At 43.4% G+C, this 22,251-nt stretch overlaps 1 protein-coding gene across 5 annotated transcripts in view; it reads right to left on the bottom strand.

Moving 5' to 3' along the window:
- The window catches only part of SMOC2 (SPARC related modular calcium binding 2), a 149,371-nt gene extending 131,784 nt beyond the window's left edge, over positions 1–17,587 (bottom strand). For 3 of the 5 annotated variants that reach the window (XM_075748621.1, XM_075748622.1, XM_075748625.1), the window contains exon 1: positions 16,947–17,587. In XM_075748621.1, coding sequence (XP_075604736.1) covers positions 16,947–17,015 — 69 coding nt within the window. In that variant the 5' untranslated portion in view covers positions 17,016–17,587. The remainder of the gene's footprint in view (positions 1–16,946) is intronic. The other 2 variants (XM_075748623.1, XM_075748624.1) reach the window with 1 other exon arrangement.
- Between the last annotated feature and the right edge of the window lie 4,664 nt (positions 17,588–22,251).

The following is a 22,251-nucleotide window of genomic DNA, read 5'->3' as shown; positions in this document are numbered from 1 at the left end:
TCAGGGTCAACAGAGAGACAGCACAACTGTGGCAGCCCTCTTCTCCTGGTGTCCCTGGGGAGAGGCTCCCAGGCCAGCGGTGGGTGGGGGGACAACCCAGTTGGGGCTGGCCCCTGCCCATGGGAGCTGCTTTTCAGCCAAACCCTTGCTGCCTGGCCTCTGCCTGATCCACTGTTCCCACCACATTGCAGCTTCACCAAGGGCTTTGCTCATCCAGACCCAGACCCCAACCTGTGGGTGACTTCCCACCTTGACACCAGCCCATCCCCAGGGAGGTGCCCGATTCCCGGGGCTGGGGCTGCCCCAGTCCCCCATGGCTGCCTGCTCCTGGCTGGGGGTGGGACGGGCTCTGGCTGCCCCTGGGAAGCCCCCACTGCTCCCACTCCCTGGTCCTCACAGCGCCTGACACTCTAATGTAGACTGCTTGCCTTTCACATTACATTTTTTACCATATTAAGAGGTTTTTGGCAGTTGTAGTGGTTCAAGTAGAAAGGAATTGGTCCCCTGAGAGTGATGTGTAATGATTTGCTTTGGACTGAGGAAGGGGAATTCATTTTTAATTGAATAATATGAGAAAAAAGCCTTACATGTGCTAATTTGTTGGATTCAAATGTATTTAGACTGGGTTATAGGGATGTTTTGACACTGAGTAATTAGGGTAATTAGAGAAGACAGTTGTAAGATTGTACTATTTTGACACTAAAGATTTTAATATGGGTAAGGTCATTGTGACACTAAGATCATGCAAGTGATATAAATGTAAAGGAACTGTGCTTACCCAATGAAACAAGCAACCTGAAAAGTAATTTTCTATATAGCACCAAAAATATCTTTAAAAATACATAAATGAAACAGCTTGGGATTTTTCAAGGGCATGTTTGAAGAAGGGATCTTTGGGGACATCCCCCAAATCACATCTTTAAACTTCTATAGATGATCTTATCTGCCATGCAAAGATGACTGTGAGTATGAAACAGGTAAAAAACCCGTGAGAATAAAATAAACACTTTTATTTTATAAGCGCTTGTCTTTGATGATAGTTGTATAAGGTATTATTTTTTTCCCCTATTTCTGCAGGGGTAAATGTGAAGCTGTCTGTGAGCATTTTAATACGCCTGATCAGAAAACAAGTTAGCAAAAGTAACAATCGACAACTTGAATTGTCTTATCTCAGTCTCTTGTCATGCTAAATAATGATTCAAAATTCAAATGTCAATTTTGCCCATACTTCAGATGTACCCAAGAGGTTTACTTATATTGACATGACAATTAAACAGTATTTATTATGCCTTCAAATGTTTCATTAATTGAGCCTTGTTTTATAGGCTATGTCAAGGCTAAAAAATATTCTGTAAAATCTGCAAAATCCTTGGACATTTTTGCCATTCTGTATTGAAGCTATGGATTTATGAACAGAGGGCTTGATATACTGGTTTTTAAATGAGCCGCATGTTTGACATATGTCAAATCTTTTATCAGAAATGTATATTCTCATATTAAAAATGGTAGAGGAACTCTCAAAAGGAGAAATGGTAATTGCAAAAAAGGGCAACACTGAGTACTGCTATATTGTCTTCAATATCAAAATAAGCTGGTGTGATCGCTAATAAGGAGCTAAGTCAGAGAAGTTGAAGAGTTTGTAAATTTTGCAGAATACCTTTCAGGTTAGAAAAGGTTCACAGAAGTGGACTCAGTTCATGAAACTTTTAAAACTGTGTTAGCTCCTGTTTAGCTATGGTTACTGATACACCACAAAACTATACACATAACTATAGTAGCCTGTAGTTGCATCCATGTTACATGAAATACTATAGCTGCTTGAAGTTCTTTCCAATTAAAATCCCCTTCTACTGAAAAACTGCTAGAATTCCTGCACTTTTATCTTCTGTCAGCTCTTTCAGGAAACAAAACTCCTTTGCATTACTACACATTTTCAGAGTACAATATAATGACTACTTCTCCATCTCTTTCAGAACATCAGCACTATAAACCCAGGATTTCAATAAAATCCACAAAGTTTATAGAAAACTTTCAAACAGAAGAGCTGTTTGTTAAGAAATGTTTCCTTAAAAATGCAACATTTCATAGGGAAATTGCCTTTTAAAAAAACTTATTAAAAAATTGCCCAAATTTCTCCATTCCTTCCCTCTTTATGCTAGTACCATTTTTAATCACTTGTAGCTTTGCTTACATAATCCTTATCATGAAAGAAAACATTTTGCCATTCAGCTAATCAGATTGGCTAGCAGAGGTTTCACTTGTTTTTTTATTGATAACAATTATTTTTAAATCTCTGATAATGAAAAGCCATCTATCCATTAAAGAAGGAAATCAGTTAAAAACAAAAAAACCAAAGGAGTCAGTACATGCATGTACATGACTTGGGCAAGAGAGGAACATTTTCTCTAGGCTGCCTGGAGCTAGATGGCTATCTTGTATATGATATTGATTAAAACATTCTTCTCTTGTGCTTTTCTTTTTTTGATCATTCGAATATATATGCACCTATCTTTGGATATATGTGGTTCTTCTCTCCCTGTTTTTTCAGCCCATCTTAGAGCTGATATCTTTTCTGGCCTTTCACAAATGCTCCTTTAGTAGGTGAAGGAACCATCCTTTTCATCAACTGTTTCCACTGGCTCCTAAAGAACTAGGCTTTACAGAGATGGTGGTAAATAAACAGGAACAACTGGGGAACTTTGTGTGTGCCTTGTGTGTGAGCTTGTTCTTAGACTCAGCTATTCAATCAGAAACAGTGATTTACCAGTCACCTGGGAATGAAGCAGAAATATTTGCCCAATCTTTTTTTTTTAATCAAACCTGTCTCCTTTGGTTCTGAGAGGCATTGTAGGCACACTGGCACTCATTTGGCCATTATCAGAGCTTCAGGACTAGCTCCCAAGCTCTAATGTACACTTTCCAGGAGGAAGGGGTCCCCAGACAAATTCCCAAATGACCTACTAAGCACATTGGAACTGCACTGCTCCACCGGGCAGATCCACCACCCTCCACAGGGTAAGGGAAGGGTCCATAATGAAGCTGAGTGCCACTGACAAATTATCCCTAGGGTAACAAAGCACTGGGTACATATTTTATCAGGAGATGAGCAGAAGGATAACATCTGGATTCACAGTCTATCAGGCTAAATCTGCCAAGTGTTCAATTCAAGTTGCAGTGTATTTGAACAACATCATAACAGTTAAATGGATTCCCATGGCACAGATCCTAATGCAATTTTGAAAATTAAATAGCAATAGTGCAATGGTGTTCACCTTTGACAGGAAAAGTGTGATGAAGAAAAAAGTCTATCTGAGAGACAGCATGTAGTCAACAGCTGTTTGAGAAAGCAAAGAGATCTCTGCCCTAGAGAAAGGTTGAAACCTTGATTAATGTGCTGCAACAACAATGCAAGTGACCCGTACACTGAAAGACTGACCCTTCACTTCATAGCACCATTCACAGCTTCGAGTTAATGGACAGGAGGGAGTACTGGCCACATTAACTGAAATAACAGCATTAACCAGTTTCGTGCATCGTACAGCTACTAAGACAGAGGTTGGCTGTTGAAAATACAAACTCCTGCACTGCACGCTTCCATATGCAATCTGCAGAAGGAGTTTTAACACAATGCACAAACACTTCTGGACAACAAGGCAGATTCTCAGCTAAGGTAGTAGCAGGTAAGCACACTTGCTTGAGAGGAGCCTCACCTTACATATCCTAATCCAGCTCAGGCCGCGGGGGCGGGGGGGGGGAGCAGCAGGACTGATGGAGAGGTGTGAGCTTGGAAAATAAAGTGCTTCATGAAATCAATGATCCCTGATTGCGCTTGCCTATATAATGCAGTCAGAATAAATAACAGCTACCTTAGCACTCCCAGTTTTGAGTGTTTCTGTTTTATTCAAGGGACAGACATGTACGTGACAGATTTTATCACGTATCTGAGGCTTCACATCGAAACATGCTCATTGACAGTATCAGTTTCAGATATTGCAATCATCTCCAAGCTCCTCTGCATGCTCCTGCCCTTACAGGGGAGACCCATAGTCAAGTTAATTCTCCTTTATTCCTTTCAGGAGACCAAATAACATTTCCCTTGTTCCAAAGTCAGGAGGACAGACACATGTCCAACTTTGCCTTGCTCAAACTCGCACTGGACTCAGGGGCATGTAATGGAGAAGGTTGGACGTATCCATCACAAAGAGGGTGGACTATTTGCATTGCCATCATATAAACCCTCTGGCACCCATGTACAGCCGCACCTGCAGCTCCTCTACCCATGACACACGTGACATGATCAGAGAGCTCCAAACTTACTTCTGTTGAGTGCCTGTCTCAGGCACTTCTTCTCTCCAAGACAAATGAGGGTGTACAAAAGCAAACTGATATTCCAGAGGGCCAGGATAGAAGCTGTGATTGTGACCACCACCACCCCCCCCCATCAGGAAGGACTGCAGCATGGTGAGGCAGAATTATTTCTGATCCCTCAAAATGGTGTACTAGGGGGGCAAAGCTCTCAATTCCCCTCACCCAGGCTTCTCCACTACTTGAACTGCCTTGCAGACACCTGGCACACATCCCACCGCTTTTTAAACAATGCAGGACACAGAATGTGTGGACGTGACACTTGCAGCCCTCAGGCCATTTTACAGCCACAAAGAACTGATATGAAATTAAGTAATCAGCTCCAGTTACACTTTGTTAACAACTTCTACATGTCACTCCACTAAACAGTAGTGTTCTAGCAAAACCAGAAACAATAAAAAATAATCACAAAGGTTTAAAAGGTGTTGACCTATATTCAAACAAGAAACATCAGGTCTGGGAAATAGAAAGCATCTATTTCTGCCTCCCTCAGACACACACGCACACCTGCTTTGCTGTTGCTGAGAGCAGATAGCTGCGGGGCTCGTCCTGAGAGACATCCTGCATACCACAAAATAGCAGTGGAATATGAACTGTGACCCCCTTCAGCTTTGATGATAGACTTGTCATTTCTCTCAAGCTTTTCCATCCATCATGCACACTCTTTCTAATGTTTACTCATTTATATGAAGATCCCTTGCGGGAATTTCATTGCATCTCTGACACTAGTTTAATTGCTGTCAGGTGGAAATAATGAGTTTTTACATGTGATTAGTCCTATTTGTAACCACCTAATTTCATTGAACGCTTCTGGTTCCTTCTTACTTGTATTAAATGAGCATGATTTCCTGACATGGTTGTAAAATGAATCTCACTTTGGAGTCCCCCCAGGTGTGTGGAGAAGATTTAGGATAGCAGTTTTAAAGAAATAAGTTACTTTTGTGTCAAGGAGAGAAACTGTGTAACTTTTTGATTGCTCCTGTCATAATGAGCAATTCAAGCAGTAAAAGCTCTCTCTATTCGCTCTTAATTTAGGATGCTAGTCAAGAGAGCTACTAAAATAAAAGTATCGCCTGAGGCAGTTCCTGAAGTGGACTTGATCTGAAATGTCAAGGGAGATAGTGTTCTTTTCAGTCTTTACATAACACAGATTTATCAACCACCAAACACAGCTGCCCTGCAGCATCTCCAACACAGTCAAAACCTTGCAACTTAGAAATCTTGTCGAATGAAAGCTAACACTAAACTCCTATGCATCATCCCCTTTCTTAGACAAAAACACACAAACAAGCAAAAAAAAAATCAGATCAAAGCGGTCAGATCAAATTGCATAAACTTCAAGAAAAAAAAAAAATCTGAAATTCTAGTTATTAGCCCCAAGGGAACTTTAGACATTTATTGGGGTTTTCCAATCATTGTAAAACAAAAGGAAGAAAAGTATTGCATGGGAATGTATACAGTTCACCCCTGGATACACAGATATGACTGACATGGCTAGTCTTAAGATAGGAGATGGCAATCTAGAGAATTTATTGCAGCTGATGGATAACATTTTGAAGCCCTAGGTAGCCTATAGGAAGAAGATCTGTGCTCCTTGATAATGCTTGATGCCTTTCTGAGGTTGTCAAGAGAGCCTTTGGGCCAGGTTTCCCAGAGGGTTCTTGGTGCTGCTGCCATAGAAAAAGAGCACATTTAAGAGGTGGTGAACGTAGCAACAAGAACAGCACTAAGCTCTTTGGCCTGCATCCACAGAGTGGAAGTATCTTGCATCCAGATCCATCTTCTTTTCTCCCTCAAGAAAAGGCAGGGAAGGGCAGTGGTTAGAGAAGCTCCCAGCTCCATGCTGAGCTACATGGAAAAATAGGAAGAGGCATCCAAACATTCCCTTTATTCTTTGCAGAAAAGACCAGGCTGCATTGGTTCAGGGCTTTTTTTTCCTTTAGGGGAGAAGGAGTTTTGCACCATGAGAGGAAACACATACCACAGCCTGAGAACCCCAGCTTTAGGGCAATGATAAGAGTGAAACACTAAGTTCTCACAAGTCAGGAAATACCAAGCAGATGACACTCGGCCCTCTGCACTATGCAGATCCCCTTTGGCCAGTAGCATGACAAGACCAGGGAACAGACCCTTTTGCTCATCTCTTCCTGTAGTGCTGAACTGATTGCTCCAATTCTTTACAAAAGATTAAAACAAACAAACAACCAAACAAACAAACCCCAAAAAACCCACAAAAAAACCCAACCCAAACCCAAAACAGGAAAGTCTATACAAAAGTAGCCAGCTTGGATACTATGCAGAGGATGTAAAGAACAAGACTGTGGCCACAGCTGCGACAGTCAGTGGCAGCACAGTGTGTTCAGCCTTGTCTGTAAGCAGGTGTCATTCAAGATTTACTCTTATTTATTACTGAACTTGATAACGATAGTAGACCAAGAAGGCTAACAAAGAATGAGGCTCTTTGGCCCAAAACACGGTACAAACCCAAAGAGTTTACAGTCTATAAATAGACAAGGCATGTAAACATTGAGGAAGAAGATGTACTAAGGAGAGAAGATCAACTGTATGGGGAAGGAGAAGTTTGGAGCAAAATCTGCAGAGGCCACAGACAGCCCAGTCAAAACCATGAGTCACAAAGGATGCCAGCTTCAAGCTCTTCTGGGCTTCCTCCTACCAGCAGGGTTTCTGCTGGCTCTTTTCTTTGGTTTTACCTCACTACATGTATTATGAATATGTGATTACTTCATTGGTCACTCTATCATATCAGCAGTGCTGTGTCTGCTGTGCTTCTGTGGGTTTGTCACCAACCACTCAGATGCATAAAGCAATCTCTCAGCGATATTCAAGCCATTTCATCTTGGTGTGAGATTTGACTTTGCCATCTAGTAGGCAATACTCTGATTCTCTCACTGCCTTGCATCTCTCCTGGTCTTGTGTCTAGTGAATGCAAAACACTGACACTTCAGATCACTGTATACCCATTTTGCACTGGAGAAAATTACTGCACCAGGTGCAGACAAATAGACATTTGAGCTCTGATTTCTGCCATTTTTCTTTCAGAAAGAAATCATTTATCAGCGCATGAATATTGTCTTGTAATTTTATCACAAACTAATGGAAGTCCATCACCAAGCAATGACAGAACTTTTGCTCTGGGAGTCATCCAGCACCTGGAAAGGGGAAATTCAAACAGAAGAGCAATTTACCAAATGAACACTTCTTTCAAAAAATCTTTCCCTTTCTCTCAGAAATGTAATTTATGGAACCTTTCAAGGAGGAAACAAGATGGAAAGATAAAACCTCCCATACAAAGTTCAGATTTGCAACTAAATCCACTTAGGCTGAAATCCATCAAAAATTTGACGTGCTTGAAAACTGCCTTCCCAGGAGGACACAGTCTGAAACATAATCTCATTAAATACGGTGTGGAAAATAAGTTGTCCACTTTGTTTTGTCTTGCTCACCAGAACTCCTGTAATAAATGCTGCAAAAAGAAATGGTATGGATACATGCAATGAAATGAACAGGCCATATGCTTTCTGCAGGCTGAACCCCTCTTGGTGTCCCACAGTCAAGAGCAGCTCATACGCTGGGCCATATTTCCCCCCTTGTCCATGCCAGCCTGGCCTGAGCTCTCACCAGTGCTAATGATTAATTAATGTCAAGGCAATTTATGTCACTGAAACCACTTTCTTTTTTACAGAACTGTATTTTACCTTTCAATAGTTTCTGTTGAGGTTTTTTTCCATTTGATATTTTTCCCATTTGAGGGTCTATCTGATGGGCAACTGAGTGACAAGTGCTGAAAAAAGAAAGTCCCCAGTTTTCCCCCTCCTCCCCTCCAGACTTAGGCAGCTGGGTAGAGAAACAAGGGATTCCCCTACTTCCAGCCCTTCCCAGAGGAGACAGAGCAGACCGTGCTGCTCTTGCACTCCCTCCCGTGGTGGATCCCTAAAGTGTCATAGAAGAAGAGAGGTGACCTCCCTGCCCCTGAGGATGCTGTGGAAGTGATGCCACCGGGCTGTATTTGCAAAGAAATGGGCAGAAGGAGAAATGGAGAAAGATCTGTACAGATCCCCTCTCTGCTTTTTATCTTACATCTCTGAAGTCTCTGATGGCTGCCTCCCAAAAGTAAGCCATCCTACAGACCTGAGACAATTTACTAAACAAATAAATGCATGGTCAAGTCAAAGCCTTCTTTAGTTTCTTTGTTGCCAGTCTTTTTCATTTCTGTACTCTCTCGTGGAGACAAAGGTGTCTGTAGAACATGATGGCTACTCTCCGGCCTTCAGCAGTGCTATACAGCACTATTGGCATAAAAAATTGGCTCACAGTGACCACAATACTTGCAAATATAACCTTGCAGAGCCTGGGTCAGCTTCACTGGCACCCCTTTGGCTGCACTAAGTGGCATCAGTGTGGATGCTAAAGTGAATGACAACTGATTAAAACACCGTGATGAAATGCATTAAATAATTCTTCACCTACACAGATGGATCGGAGGACAAATACATTAACTGGAGCAACTGAGTCAGAGCCAGTTTGGAAGCCGTGCTCAACACGTCCTTAAAATACCTGCCTCCTGTCTCCTTTTAAGACCCTTAGGTTCACCTCATGGTCCCAAATAGGAATCCACTGTGTTTGAATACCAATAGTAAGTCAGGATGAAGACGAGCCCCCTGCAGCCAGCATGGCACACACATAGCAGCCTCACTGAGAAGAGATCTTCACATTTTAATATCACTGCCTTTCTGATATGCTACCAATGCCATATTTCCACCTTGTATTCTCCAAAAATGAGTCCCAGATCCTAAACTCTATCATTAGCAGAGAGATACCGCTGTAAAGAGCAGCACCTAGCAAAGAATAAGGTTTGGGAATCAATTCTCTAGATTGCATGATCTAGATTCCAGGCAGATCACCCACTTTGTGCTCTGTGACACTTTAGGACACGTGGTCTGGTTTAACAGTTTAACAGTATTTCTGTTCACGTAGTCATGTGGTGGTCAAAATATGATTAAATGGTTCACGTGTCCACCAAAATGTCACTCTCCCTTCTCTCCCTCCCTCAAAGTAGAAAGGAGACTCAATGGCAGAGTTTTACTCAGACTAAACTCCAACACTCCTCCGCTTTACTCCAGATAAGAGCAAGAGAAAGATAATGAAACTGAGTCATTGCCTTCCCTCCTTGACATCTACACATGCCCTCAATTTGAAGAGAAAACTCTGTACTGCAGCTTGCTACATGGATGATAGTCAGTCCATCCTGATTACCATTAAAATGATTCTTTATCTGACATATTACTTTAATTTCAAAAAATGTGTAGACCTCTCCTGAGCATTTACACTGCTTATTCACTGACAGTATCTTGCTTTAATACTGAACAAAGAATACCGATAAATGTATGACAAATCTAGCCCAAACAAAAGACTCTGAGCACTTCATGGCAGCAATTGTATCCTAAAAATCTGTAAAATACAGCATGCAGCCATGACATAAATAAAGAAAGAGCATTCCAGAGCAACGGAATTTTTCTTTGTTTTCATGTAAGTACACTTTAGATGCTCTAGGACAGAAAGTCAAAGATTTATAGCATATGTATGACAGCTAATTTGTATACTGTTTAAAAATGAACACCTAAGAGACAGGAAAGTATACTATTACATCCTCAGAACAAAATTAAGGTAACACAAAAGAAAAAAAGATTTTTATTCAGTGCCTCAGAAGATGACAGAACAAGCAGCCTAAAGTAAATGAAGAAAAAAAGTTAGGTTTTGGATAGGTATGAGGTAAACATTCTTGAGCAAGTTTTGTAGCGGCACACTGAGCAAGCCAGGGAGAGAGCTGGAAAGGATTGCCTTCAGGAAATGTTTTCTCTTTCCGTCCCGACAAGAATTCTAGGATGTATTCTCTATTAGCCTGGATTTTCAGCAGCTGATGAAATACTTAGTGGTCATTCTTAAAAGCTAATAAATTTGAAAGGGGGGGGGGGGAAGGAGAACTCACTGAAGGGCAGTTACTAACTCATCAAGGTAATTTCTTCTGCAAGGACTGACTAAAACTTCAGTTTGGGGGACTGACTCCACACAAACTTACTTCACGGGTTCTGTGGCAAGACGTGACACTACACTAACTTTGCTTCTTTGAAGACCATTCATAATTTGGTAAAGTCATATTAAGAAACCATCTGATACAAAGTGTTACCACACCAATCTAAATACCAGTCCATATGCTTTTGGGCAACTTTCACCTCTCCGTCACCAAAGTTTGTACCCTTGTACCCCAGGCACACCATTGCATTACCAATGGCGGTAATTCAGATCAGTTCCCTGTATAGATGGGGGAGCTAGGCAAAGATCGAAAAAGTGCAGGAAAAAACGCACTTAATTATGCTGTACCTGCTCCCCTCTGCTCAGTTCTTTTCCTGAAGAGAATTACTATGTATTGCTTATGGCCAGTTTCTTGCTACTTCTTAAGTTATCCCTCCTTTCCTTTGGCATAAATTATTCTGTGTAACATCAGCATATTGTAAACTGTAAGTCTTTTCCTGAAGCATTTTGTCTTTTCAGACTCTCAGCTGGCATTGTACTGGAAAGTGTTTTATCTACAACTGTAGATAAATATGAAGGCAGTGATTATCAATTAATAACCAGAAATTCACAGAGAAATGTCAACAGAAGCATACCCTGTGACAATATGCAGGGCATTGAGACCAAAATGACTAGCATCACAAGAATTTTGTTGTAGAAGACAGTAGAGGGGCACAGGAGGGGAGGGCAGTATTCACACAGTCAAAAACTATTTTGACTATATTCTTTCTGAAGAAAGTGTTCCCATTTTTCACTGTGAAATGACCTTTATCATGAATCTTTCATCTGGACTTTTTAAAAATCTACCTCAAAACACAATATTGAATCAACCAGAAAATTAAGAAGCATTTGGGTTTTGATCCAAAAGAAAATACAAAATGTTTGGAAATCCCTGACTCCTTTGCAAAATGTAACCTCTGTTCACTATGCAGCTTCCCCAAGAACACAGGAATTTGTTCAGATAAAAAATGCCACTCCTGAACAAAACTCAGACCTTCATTTGCCGTTCAAAAATAGGTCTTTGATCCCAACTCTTACTTACTCAGTTTTTAATTTTCAGGCGCCTCTGCACTTCCTGGTCTCAGGCCTGACAGGAAATGGAAGTACCAAAATACCGTGAAAATGGCTGTGCCTGTGGTGAGGCTGGTCTGGCTGAAGAAATGGAAACACTAGCAAAGTCCTGAGTGAGCCAAATCTTGAAAAGATTCGTAGCCCGATTTCCAAACCAAGACGGTTCAGATAGGTTTTGGATAGCAGCTAAACCTTCGGAGGCATCTCAAAATGAACCAAACCCCGCAGTTTGCCAACTGTCAAGGAATACACACGGCCGTTCCTCGAGGTATTCAGTGGGCAACAGGGGATGGATGAAAGCATCACAACTGACCAAAATATGAATGATCTCCTTCTTTCTGTTTCCCCTATCCTGCTCTTCCCTCTCCACCCACATTCACTTCTACTCTTCGCTTCTAGTTTTAAAATCTTATGGGTGTGCAGTCAACCTGCCATCTCCATTATGTCTTTCACATTATAAGGTAGAGTTTATGTTGGCTGCAAGCAGAAAAATTACTTCTAACTCCTGATCAAAAGTTTTGCTGACTCTTTCAATAATAACCCTCATAGGTTTTGTTTTTGTTTCTTTAGTGAGAAGTGTCTTGAGAGTTTATTGCAAGGAAGCATTGTTGAAAGTGTTTTATTTTCAGAGCTGATGTACCCTTGGTTGTACCAATGCCCATTTGCAGTAACAATGCTGTTAGGATCTGGAGCCACTTACAGTTTTATTTATGGGCTTGGGTTTTGAGTCACAATTAGAGTAACTTTTCCAAATGTTTGGGTTTGCAGGCGCCATCTAAATGGGTCCTTAACTTGGAAAGCTTTGATTGTGTTTAGCTTCCCTTTATTGAACTACCTTAGTGGTCTATCTTATATTGGTGAGTGTTGTGGAAGCTATCCAGCACTTTAAATGCTATTGAATACTCACAAAGCATGTGCCAAGGGAGAAAAAGAAAACAATTGTTCCCTGAAATACTCAGCCTCTGATGAAAGGAACTTTTAACAGGCAGAGGTGTTCATTTCAAGAAGCGATTTCAAGCAAACTTTCTTCCTTTGTAAGATCTAAGATCAATATTGTATTGAGAAGGACACATGGTTCAGCAAGGCTTTGAAAGAATAAAATTAGTTTGTGGTGTAAGTAAGTCATCAAAATTTTAAAATAAGAAACACTTGTGTCCTATTGTTTGTACAAGTACATGCACACACACAACACATGCAACTGAGATAAAAGCTGATGGTTCCAAAAATACAGCATAAACAATGCCAAAGTAAGTGTGGTGATAAGTGCAGGGATCTTAAACTTATTCGAGGAACAAAATGAGCTTTCTTCAAAACACCGTGTTTCAAAACAAATACATGCTCAAGATATGACTATTCCCCTAACACAATATGCCAACAGGGCTCAGCTCTCATCATAGAATCATCATTTTGGTTGGAAAAGACCTTTAAGATCATCAAGTCCAACTGGTTTCATACATCCAGAAAGAATGGGTACATCGCACAGAGCCGAATAAAAATACAGCATTGCAAAAACGTTCCAACAATGTGTTACAAGAATTGCAGACTATTACCTGCCTTTCCATAAACAAGGTAAAAGAACAGGACTACTTACAATATCTTCTGGAAAGTAAGAATGTTTTACATTAATATTTGACACACGGGGAGGAAAAACCAGGAGCAGCCAAATTGGCTACAGTCCCTCCAGATCTCATGGTTTCTTATGAGACAGCTCTCAGACTACCTTCCCAGAATGAAAGCCATTGTTCTGTTGCCAATGTTTGTTTATTTGAAATAACAGTAAATATAATACTAAATAATATTCTCCTCCCTCATGCATCCCTGTGGCTCAGTTAGCAATTCAGAATTGGAATACTATGCTTCCCCTCACTTTGTCTGTTATTGCAATATGCTCCTACTCAGGAGATACGGGTCCAGGAGCAACTTTAGTGAAGAGTATTTTTTGACCACAAGAGGCCAAGATTGCTAAAAATCCAAAGTAGCTTTGGGCTATCTTTAACCCACAAGAACTTTGAAACTCTTGGACCCTGGTGCCCATCATGGCTCCCCAGCAAAGATTCAAGTGTGCATCAGCCACCCCTCATGTACCTCCTCTACACTAGCACACAGCCAGGGACCCAAGTGAGTTCTGGCTGGGTCCACAGTTTGGGCAGAGAGAGACATGTTAAAACACTCATACACTCACTTTAGATGTAACCATGAGGACTAGACCTTAGAGTGCCTGAGGCATTTCAACTGCCTGTTGACTACTCTGATGCATCCATCTGCCAGAAATTGTCCTGATGGCTATTATCAAGGTTGTAGGAAGCCATCATCAGCCTCTGCAGACCTATAGTCACATATGACTGTTGGCAATCAGGAATCTCTTGGAGGTGTTATTTGTGTGAAAACTGTGTGATTTCTTGCTTTTGGACTATTGCAAAGCTTCCAACATCTGAAAAACCACATATTCACCTATAGACATAAGTGGTTGTTGTGGGTATTTCTGCCCGAGGGAAATGCAAAAATACTGTTCCCAATTAAATGGGGATACAGCTCTGTAAACTACTGAAAGTCTTCTCTGAAAGTAATACTTGCTCTGCTTCTGGAGCTAGTGAGGACATAAAGTTAAAACAGCCCAAAAATCTGTTTAGACAGATGAAAAACATAAAGCCAGATGCTGATACCCACCTCCCTGCCCAGCCATCATCCAGTTTGTCGCTTAAAACTCAGAGCTGTTCAACACCGAGGCAAGGAAAAAACCTTTGATCCATGTAGTCATCTTTCAGAAAACGACCTTGAGAGTTGCTTTTGCTAGAAGGAACTTTAATTTTATTATCACATGGTTGCTAAGGTTCATCTTATGGCAGATTTACCCCTGCGGTTAAGGAGACTGTGCCCCTGATATTGCCACCACCTAGCAAGCTGCATATACCCATGACAGTGTGATACCATCAGCGATGTGCACACTCTCCCCATAATCATCCTGCAGTTTTCATGAAACTCAGGTCCACAGTGAAACATGCTCTGTCCCTGTGGCCTCTGGTTATTTATGAAAATGTCGGTCTGTTACTCTTTCAACCACAAATAAAAAGAAAATCTTCATCTGATGTGTAGAAAGGAATGGTAGTTCTCTGTCCTCACACAATGGAACAGCAAATGAAAAAAAGTCCTGTATTTTCTTGGTCTTTCTACACAGCTTGGGTTTGGCTTTCCTTATAATTATGCAGATACTGTCCATGAATATTTGAGATAGGTAGACATGGGAAGGGGTTATACAGTCTGTGAGCTATAAGCAAAATGACTGTAGGAGTAAAGAATGATTTAGTGCTGTGGTATTTGTTGCTGTAATAGCATTGCTTTTTTTGTTGTTGTTTAAATAGGGAAGTACACAAATAGTAGAAATAAACCTGCCTCATTCAAAATTTAGTCTTGTGGGAAAATGTAAAAAGTAGGTGTGCATGAGCCCATCTGTGTGTTGGTTTCTTCCTACAGGTGTCTAACTGTTCATTACCCATTTTATGGAAGGATTTCTAATGTAGGCTAGTATTCATATGGGCTAGCCACCCCTGTAAGAAGAGCATAGGCAGCAGAAAAACTAGCACAGGCTCACTACCTACAGTCCCCTACTAACAAGGCTAGCTACCCTTACCAAAATGTTCAAGTTTAATTCCATCCGAAAGCTTAAAGTCTCCAAGGTCATTATCTTTTTGGTAGCAGAGGGTGGGGATTCCACCAGGACTAACTTTTCTGGTCATGGTTCATAAAAATGCACACTACTATAAGGTAGAGAAACAAACAATACACACATTGGATGGGTGAAAGAGGGAGCAAGAGGGACTTCAGACATCTCTCAGCTAACAGTGAGGTCAAATGCATCTGCATAAGGCTATGACAGTTAATTTTTAAAGAGTTTGCCCAAGTGCCCTTGGCCAGATTTTTCTTCCCTTTTGTGAGGCAAGCAACCACTCACTAAATGACAGTTACATTCAGCAGTGATTTATATACATCTATTAAAAGGCTTTGGCATAATTTGAGTCATGAATCATTTAAAGATGATACAAGTCACAATCACTCTTATTTTACATTTGGACAAATTAAGTTTTGGTAGCATTTCCAGTTTACTTCCATGCTAGTATTTAGATTTTTTTCTATGTAGAGAACAAAGAATACAACATGTAATCTCTTGTAAATTCTGTTTACACATTTGTGAAAATGAACTTGGAATTAAATTGCAATGTTAACCTGTTAACTAGAATAGTATATATCACCTGACAGTCAATGGGTGCTTCAAATGAGGTTCTTAAAAAGCAAAAGATGAGAATCACTTGACTTTATCTGTCCTACACTTTCAAATGCCACACACTATAAAATTCATGAAGAAAATTCATTCTTTTAAGGTTTTCAATTAGCAGCTTCTAATCTACAAGTAATTTCCAAAAAAAAAAAAAACTAGATGAGAAGGCAAAACTTTTTCTGAAGAATTTCAGGTATGAGCAGCTCAGCCATCCACCACCGCCGTTTCTCCTTGAAGTGTTCCTATCCCCCCAACTCAAAAAGAAAAGAAAAAAAATAAAACCCTGAAAAAGAAAGGAAAAAAGCCGACTCTCAGTATTTTACAGAAATTTTCTGAAAGAACGAGACAAAAATAGGGTCTATTTCACTTTGCCTGTAACTTTAGCATAATAAACTCTGAAGGGCACAGCCCTCACCAAAACACTTAAAAACAGCTTGAAAGGGGTCCTCGCTGCCCGTTATGTTTACTCAAGCACTTGTTTAAAAACACATTTAAGGAAAATGTTTTTATTTCTACAGATTGCATTAATTATAGCTTTGCAAACACTGCAAGCTCTACAAGAAGACTGAACTGAGCTATTAGCTGCAAACCTCAGGTCCTGGCTAAAGAAGTGGTTATGGCTTATTTAGCAAGCCTAATGAATTGGCTCACCCATCTCTACACAGAGTTCCATGTTTAGCATCATGGAGCCTGGAATAGCCAAAGACGCTTGTTTCACGTCGCTTTATAATTAAAGTAAAATCGGTCAACTCAAGACGGTCCAAAAGCAGACCTCACTACAGCATTATTCCTCTTCGGGGATATAAAAGCATTAACACGGACATTAACATTGGCCAGAAGCTCTGCGGAGACCCACAGTAAACCTCCACTTAGCTGCCACGGGCCGTGCTCTCCCCCGGAAAAAACGCGAAGGGGCGGCGGTGCCGGCTGCTCACCGCGCCGCGCCCCGCGTTGCCGGACAAGCCCCGGCGGAGCTGCCCCCCTCGGCTGGGGGCTCCATCCTCCGCCCAAAGCGGGGAGCAGCCCTTTGCCCGGCAGCTGAGGGGCGTGGGGCCCGTGGGGAGCGCATCAGCCTGCTCAGGTGCGCCCCGGGGGACCGACCCGCCGGGCGCCCGGCGCCCATCGCCCAGCGGCGGGGCGGCCTTACCGTGAGGGCGGAGAGCTTCTGGGCCGGCACGGCGGGGAACACCAGCAGCAGCAGCAGCGGCACCCACATCCTGAGGCGGCGGCGGCGGGCACGGAGTGGCTCCGGGAAGCGGAGGAGGGGGACTCTCCTTGGGATGTCGCTCCCCCCCCGACGCCTGCTTTGGCTCCTTTTCAGTGGCTCCCGCTGGGAGGTCCCAGCTTAGGTCCTCTATTTTCTTTTTCCCCACCCCTTGAAATTTGGGGACGGCGGTATAGCTGAGAGGCGGCAGTTTCTCCCTCTCTCTGTCCCTCCCTCGCTCCTAAAGAGTCAGCCCCGGCTCGGAGATGCTCCCCAGCCTCTCCTCTCCCGGCGCCCTCCCGCCGCGCAGGCACTGCCGGGGGGATCCACCGGACCCCGCCGCCTCCCCCGGGGCCTCCCTCCGCCTCGGACGGGCTGCTGCCTAGCTCTAGGGGGTCGCTTTCTTTTCTCTCCAGCCTCGTCTCCCCCGTGGCAGGGGAATCGGGAGGAAAAGGTTGGGACGGGAAGGGAGGACCCTCCCACACCACCCTTGCGGTGTCCGCCGCCGGCGGGGGGCCGCGGGAAGGCACTGCCGCGGCTGCGGAGGCTGGCGGTGTGCGACCTTACCGAGCCGCTCTTCCCCTTTTCCTCTTATCCTCCCCCCTCCCGAGCCCGGCCTCCTCTTTCTCCTCCCAGACCCACAGATCCTCGCCGATTAACCCTCCCCGGTGCTCCCGGGGGGACGCCGGCTTGCTCCCCGCGTAGGGCTCATTCCCCCCCCCCCCCCCGCCTCCTGCTCAATCAACGTGTACAAATACCGGCAGCCCCTGGCGGGGAGGGTGAGAGGCACCTCGACCCCCGACTCGGTGCACCCCGACACCCTCCCGCTGCGCCCCGACCCTGGCCCCACCGCCCGCCCGGTACGCCGCACCGCCCGCCCCGCCGCCCGCCGGGCACCGCACGGGGAGGGGAGCCGGGGCCGAGGCAGCCAGATTTCTGGCGGGGGTAAAAGCCGGGCAGCAGCGCCCTGCGGCGCAGGGGGTGGCAGCCGGGCGTCGCTGGGGGCTGCCAGGCCCTCCGGCACGGCGGGGAGCGGGCACTGTCTGCCCGGCGCGGAGTACTCCGGGGAGACGCAGGTCGCTGTGGGGCTGCCGCTACGCGTGCGGTAAATGCCAGGTGAAACCTTCCTGCCGACAGTTTTGCGCTTTTCTCGCTTATCTTTAGGAGCCAAATAGAGGAATTTTATTATTTCCTTGCTGTGAACCGCCAGAGGATATCCTCCCCCCTGCCTGAAAGAAACCCTTTTACTGCAATTTTGTCAGTGGAGGAGTCCCCCGCTCCTCCCCTGAGACCCGCGGCTGGCTGCCAGCCTGCAGAGATCCCCACGGTTTAGTGGTGCTACCAGGGCGTCTGAAGCTATCAGAGCTTGCTTTATTCTTAGGGTGTCCGCTTTTGTGGGAGAGGACCCAGGCGTGAAAGGGCTTTAGGGAGGCTGCAAAGTGGCACACTCCCAGCACGCAAGTGACAATTTCCCCAAGCGCCCAGATCCGACCTCGCAGGCTTGTCACACCCTGGCAGTCACAGGCTGCCTCAGCCAGAGCTCGGGATGGAGCGCGCTCTCCGGGCGCAGGAGCTGCATGCACGGTGAACCAAAGCAGAGAGAAGTAGAAATCCATTACAGACAGACTTGGGTGCCCTGCTTGGGACACCTACTGCTTGACTTTTCCAGATCCTACGATGTTCAAGGCATGCAGCCAAAAATCTAGTCTCAGGTTCTCCAGGAACTGAGCAACTGAGTCACAAGAATTTGGCAAGACTCCTTTTCAAAAAGTTTGGTTTTAAACAACTCATTGATCAACACAAAGTATGTGTGAGAGAGAGAGAGAGAGAGAGTGTGTGTGTGTGTGTGTGTACACATGTGTGCATGCATGGCCCATAATATCTCCTGGGCTTTTTAAATGGGAAAAAGAAAATATAATAAAGCTACCATATGGCATTGCCCAGGTCAGAGCATGTTTGGGACCTTTCACTGCACCACACAGACCTCCATCAGTCTCAAACTAGCAGCATCTCACACAGAGGCAGCAGATTGCCATTTGCTGCAGGAGGCAGAGCAGGACATTTTGCCAGCATGGGCTTCACAGTCCTTTCCTCTCAGCTGGGAAGTGGTGAAACTTGGCAATATTGATTTCTCTGTCAGAGCCAGCAGGAGATTTTATTCTTGTGACTGTGACTCCAGCCCCCTTCATACCTTTAAGTTATTCTCCACATGTACCTCGTCCCATTTTCCCCTCATCAAACCTCTCATTCCCATTGCCTTGTCAATGCAATCAGTTTCACCTCTCCAGAATCATCTTCCCAGTTCTCTTCCTCCTGTGCCAGTCCATTGCAGTCTGTCTCCCAGTTAGGGTCTGGGCCCGCTTCATCACCAAGCAGCCCTACAGCCCCATGCCTGCTTTCCCTTCTGCCATGCTCTTTATAGCTTGCCAAGCCCACAGCCCCTTCACCTTCAGCTCAGTGTCCTCCTGTGCGCTGCCGGCACGCAGCTGGGAAAAGGCGATTCAGGGCGGACAGTCCCTTTGCTCTCAGTTTATCTGTCAGGACCTACAAAATGACCCAGCAATTTGCATTTGACATTGCAGGACAAAAATCTATGCTCAGGATAGATAAGAAATTTATCTAATAAAAACAAACTGCAGGTTTTTGAGAGTTTATAACTTAGTCAAATTTGAGTGGATTTTCAGAGTTGGCAATAGCCAAAAGGCCAAAAATTTGTAAGAAGGGAAGTCTGGAGTCCAGAAACTGGTGGCATTATGGTTTTAAAACAAAGATTGACTTGCCAAAATATACACTATTATTTTGTCTACTGTCATTTCCCCAGGTTTTTTTCTCAAAAGAGACTTGACTATGCTGCTTAAAATTTCTTCTTCCCTTTCTTTACCCCCCATCCCAGAAGATAATTCAGTCTAAAGTAAATATTTTTAAAGGAAAATGTGAAACCAAGTGATAAAAAACTGGCAAGGTTTGAGCAACTGAAAATATTGAGCAACTGCTTTATAATGTAAAAGACAGAGTGATTTTAACAGGCAGAGCTTCTAGCCAGCACCGTGGTGGTAAGAAACCTACCTACCTCCAAGAACTTCCAGTCTGATTAGATAAGGGATATAAAAGGGGAAATAAATGTAGCTGGGGAAGGACTATGAGTCACATCAGTATTCCTTACAGGTGTCGATCTCCCATTTAAAAAGGAGACAGATTTCCAGAAGGAGTCATAGGTCCGTTCACAACAATACAGACCCAGACATGTTCTGGGTCATGCGTCGGGGTCAATTTTGACCTAGCTGCCACCTCACACCAGGACCATGTCCAGACTTGATCTGTGCTACATTAGGAATTGTACCCAAGTTTTCTGAGGTCCTACACTTCTGCTCTCATTATGAGACCCACATTTTCTCCTCTTCCCCGAAGTATTTCTAGAACTGTTGTAGGAGTGAGCCTCATGGAGCAATCCTGATAGTTTATCAACAGTGGATCCAAATATACAGGAAATACAGAATTTACTAGAGCACGAATGCTTTCTTTTCATGCTTTTAATTAGGTCAGAAGAAGCAAAAGGGAATTATCTCTCTGCCATAGAATTGTGCAGGCTTTAAAATCCTGTGGACGGTTGACCATCCTGCATTAAATTCAACAGGATTGTTCCAATAACGATCGTGGAAATTCTAACTGTGAGAAAGGAGGAATTATCTGGCTCTTAACTAACGAGGCTACAGAAAGTAAATCCTCTTAGGTTTCAATGAGGTACTGTCACGACAGGGATGGACTGCTAGATCCAAGCCGTCTTACTTGGCTGGGGTATGTAAGTATTCAGGAGTCTGCTTCTCGTAGCAGGATCGGGTGTTGCTTGGCAGATGATAATGCAATTCTTAGAGATTCTTTTTCTCCTATGGATTCCTGGCACCCTCTTTTAAAGAACTGCCCCACGCTTTTACCTGCTTTTCAAGTTCACTGTTTCTCAAGCAGCAAATGCATTCTGCAGCCTTGTTTGAGGTATATGAAAGGCTTGATTCATTTTTAAAGTTTGAAAAAAATAATGGTAAATAATATTAAAAGTCAAGCAAGCAGTTCCTCTAATACCTAGAGAATATACAGGCATTTACACACAGGTAAACAAGTACAGAACAGCTGTTTCTATGCTGTGTGGCTTCCTCTCCTAGGTTTCTACATTACTGAGCAACGTGAAGTCCTGGTCAGTGACAGAGACTGACTGGGTGACTGGGTCTGTAGCAAATAGTAACAAAACAGAAGTAATTAATTTTTTTACTTGTAGAGCATTATCACTTAGATTCTTATAAACAAAGGTACTAAATCAAAACTAACTGACATCAATGGCAAGTCTCCCATGGCTTTAATATGAATATGAATGAAAAGCTCACAAACAGTGATCCGAGACTCTAGCCCTACTGCGCTTGCGATAACATTAAACTGTATTCACAGATTTTCATACTCGCTGTGGGTGATAACCCATATAGACCATATGTTTAGTTTAAAGGAATAATAAAACCCTCTGCTGTCTTACTTCCCTGTGTTTGCTGTGAGTAGTAGGGAAGATGGAGCCCAAGATGTTAAGTAGGAGGTTGTGAGACTTCTTAATCAAAAAATAAAAATGACTCATTAATTATTTTTTTAAAGTAGAAAATGGTCTTTGTAAACTTCTTTAATGCGCAGTTTGTTTTAACACAGCTATGAGCAAGCAGCTGATGACTGAGCTGTGCTCTGTGCCACATGAAATGTGGGGTGAAATTTTTAGAAGTGTTTATGGGAACCAGGGGCCAAGATCCTGGTTTTTGAGAGCTACACAGGTGAGCCAAACCTGTGTAAAACCCAAACCACCAAGGCCCACACATTATTTGGTCATGAAAAATAAAGTTATCAAACCGGCCTTTTAGAAAGGGGACATGATGTAGAGGTAAAGTCAGAATTGTGGAGATACAGGCCCGTGTGCGGCTGGTTGTGCTTGGGAAACACAGATACCTTTGAAAAGTGTCATCCTTCAGTTAGACTTTCCAATTTCAACATGTTGCATTTTTCACAATAAGAGCTTACTGTGTGGAGTTTTATCACACTTTAGTGAGCAGTCGGTATGAGGAAGAGGACTTAATCCTTCAGGGCAACAACATCAACGAAACCCTGCTCTGCATCTTGGGGGGTGAGAGAGCAGAGCAGCGCCAGTACCTTTCCCATCTGGCAGAGACATATTTCTGCCACGGTCTCCCCGCCCGACGCCAGCACGGTGTTTAGGCTCCTC

This window comes from Balearica regulorum, chromosome 3, assembly GCF_011004875.1.
Source record: "Balearica regulorum gibbericeps isolate bBalReg1 chromosome 3, bBalReg1.pri, whole genome shotgun sequence".
NCBI classification, from domain to species: Eukaryota; Metazoa; Chordata; class Aves; order Gruiformes; family Gruidae; genus Balearica; species Balearica regulorum.
The sequence above is the reverse complement of the archived record's forward strand: the minus strand, read 5'-3'. Positions and strand labels throughout refer to the sequence as shown.